This window comes from Tinamus guttatus, unplaced genomic scaffold (genome assembly GCF_059628265.1).
Source record: "Tinamus guttatus ecotype Peru unplaced genomic scaffold, ASM5962826v1 Tinamus_guttatus_pri_ptg000474l, whole genome shotgun sequence".
NCBI classification, from domain to species: Eukaryota; Metazoa; Chordata; class Aves; order Tinamiformes; family Tinamidae; genus Tinamus; species Tinamus guttatus.
In genome coordinates this window covers 929,126-931,781 of record NW_028289008.1, presented here as the reverse complement: position 1 = coordinate 931,781, position 2,656 = coordinate 929,126, and the positions used below count along the sequence as shown (strand labels likewise).

The following is a 2,656-nucleotide window of genomic DNA, read 5'->3' as shown; positions in this document are numbered from 1 at the left end:
GAAGAGCAGCAGCAGCGCGTGCTCTGCACGGCACTCTGCAAGGCCAAGCTTCACGCTGGGTCATGTTGCTGCTCCATGTGCCCATCTTCTGCCTGCCCCACAGTGACGAGCCCTCTCCAGAGGCCTCTCCCAGCCTTTGGCAACAGGCTCCAGCTGCCCGTGTGCATGGGAGAGCACTGCGGTCATGAAGGGCATGAGGGGCCACAGGAAGGTTCCATGTGGAAGGCTGGAGAGTGGAGCAAAGGCCATCGGGAATTCTCCTGTGCGCTTTCATTGCAGATGGCAGAGGACACTGTCAATGATGTTCTTTCCACCCTGCAAGCTGTTCATCCCTCTGCTGCCCTTCTGAAGAAGACTCCTGTGAGGCTCAGGGAGACCCTGCCCAGCAGGGCTGGGCTAAGAGCGGAGGTGCCACATCTGCCTCCCAAACCACCGCGCACTGCCAGGGCAGCCAGCCAGGCACATGGAGGCCTGGAAGCTCCTGCATGTAAAACACCAGGGTCTACAGGGAAAAAGAAGCTGCCTGCTCCAGAAAAGCCTTGCAGAGCTTCTGCCAAGTGCAGGACCAATGCCATTGATACGGAAGATGTGGCCAGGAGACTGGTGGACATGGTGATGGAGGGATTAGAGACAGTGGCAATAACTTGCAGGGAAACTGCTGCCAGGGAACCCTCAGGGGCTGTTGGGGATGCTGTGATGTCTCTGAAGTGCGGGAAGAGACTGGAAGAGTCCATGCCTCTTGATTTGCCTGCCCTTCAAAAAGCCAAGCGAGATGCTGGTGTTCCCCACCGGGCAGTTCCAGAGCATGACCACTGCTTGCTTGAGGCCAGACTTCGGTCTTCTGTGCTGGGAAAAACAAGGATGGTGCCAGAAGATGGTGTCAGGAAGAAAACTCTTCCTATGAAAAGCCAGCAGCTCCCAGGACACTCCTCCTCTGTGCTGGGAACACAGGTTCTGCCTCAGCCCTTAAGTAAGGTATCAGTGACCCATGCTGGAAACCTGCAGCCTCCTGAATGGCAAGTGGCCACCTCTGAGAATGTCCAAGGAGGAACATCCTCCTCTGGCCTCGAGCAGCTCCTATGCTGGGAGACAATGGGTAGAGGGGTTTCAGAGGCGTTGAAAGATCCAAAGATGAGCAGCCCCCACATTGCAGAGGGACCAGCCAGCTCTGCCAGAGCCATCGCTGTCAGCTCCCAACAGGCAATGGCCTCATTGGAGTCCACATCAGCTTCGCAGCCTCAGCCCGCTGCCCTGGCTGACAACATTCTTGCAGAGGTCTACACAGAAATGAGTGCCGAGAGACACAGCCCTGCCCCACACAGCTGTGTATCCCCTGCCGCAGCATGGCTGGACGCACTCCTGGCACTCGTGTCTGCAGCCTTGAGGCCTTCTGAGGGCACAAGTGCGGCCCATGGCCGGGAGCTGAGGGGAGCAGTGCTGTAGAGGACACTGGCACACACCATGGCGCGAGCAGCACTGGCAAGCGCAGCCCAGAGGGAGAGCGCAGAGCGTGGTGAGAGCAGTGTCTGCCGTGGAGAAAGGAAGGTCCTGGCGGCCGGTACACAACGTTCCTGGAGCAGTGGCTATGGGCCGGTGCCACTGCGAGGGCAACCTGCATGGCGGGCCTCAAAACAGCAGCCGTTGGGAATCCTCTGCTGCCTTCGAGACGCGCCGCAGCGCATACACAGAGACAACCCTGCAAAGTACCTGTCCGTGCTCTCAGTCACAACGGAGCCCCTGGAGGAGCTCGAGAGGAGCTCCTTCCTGCTCTCCCTCTCTTTTTTTTCACTTCTTTTTCATTTTATTTTTTCAGTAGGATTTGGAGGAGGACCTGGAGCTGAGCCCACAGCAGGGCACCAAGACTGCAGGTTGTCACATATCCTTTGGATGGAGGCTCTTCCCATCTCCTGGCCTGATGGTCATCAACCAGGCGGCCAAGACGGTGATGAGAGCCTTAAACTGGGAGTGACTCAGGGGAGAAGACTCCAGCAAGAGTGAGGAATTGATGGCCTGGGACGGCAGGGAAAGGTGCAAGTGATGTGGACAAAGGAACCCCTGGAGAGAGCAGTGGGATGCAGGGAGCTCTGCTTAGGGACGGACAGAGAGCCTGTCAGGATTGTAGGGATGAGGATTAGTGGGCAGAGCAACAGAGCTGGCCTTGTGTAGATCTCTACTATGGATCTCTAGAAAGGCATCGTGATGGGATCCCCATGGTTTTCACCAAGACATTGTGATGGTGTCTTTCTCCATGATCTCCACCAAGGAATCATGATGGGACCTCCATAGTCCCCACAAAGGCATCATGATGGGGTCTGCCATGGTGTGCAGCAGGGCATGATGATAGGGTCCCCATGGAAACCACCAGGGCTTTGTGATGGCAGTGGTAGCCTGCCCATAAGGCCATTGTGAGTGGGTGGTCCCCATGGTGACCATGTCCTTGTTGGGGACCAAGGCCCCAGGTTCCCCACTCTGAGGAGAGCAGCTCCAAGCAGCTCTGAAGGGTGGAAGACCTCAGGAAAGGCAGCCATTAAGTAAGCATCTGTTAAGAAGAAGAATGCTCCATACAAACAGTTGGTAAAATTAGGAAACATCTCTGGAGCCGAGCTTGACTAAACAGGGAACTGGCATGTGGCCTTCAAGTCAATAAGGCAGCATG

General features: G+C 56.5%; 1 protein-coding gene across 1 annotated transcript; it reads left to right on the top strand.

The window, feature by feature from the left end:
* The first annotated feature begins 279 nt into the window (after nt 1-279).
* LOC148592968 (uncharacterized) lies at nt 280-1,443 on the top strand. Its single transcript, XM_088533011.1, has 2 exons — nt 280-970; nt 1,379-1,443. The coding sequence occupies exons 1-2, from the start codon at nt 280-282 to the stop codon at nt 1,441-1,443; spliced, it is 756 nt and encodes a 251-aa protein (XP_088389137.1).
* The last annotated feature ends 1,213 nt before the right edge of the window (nt 1,444-2,656 follow it).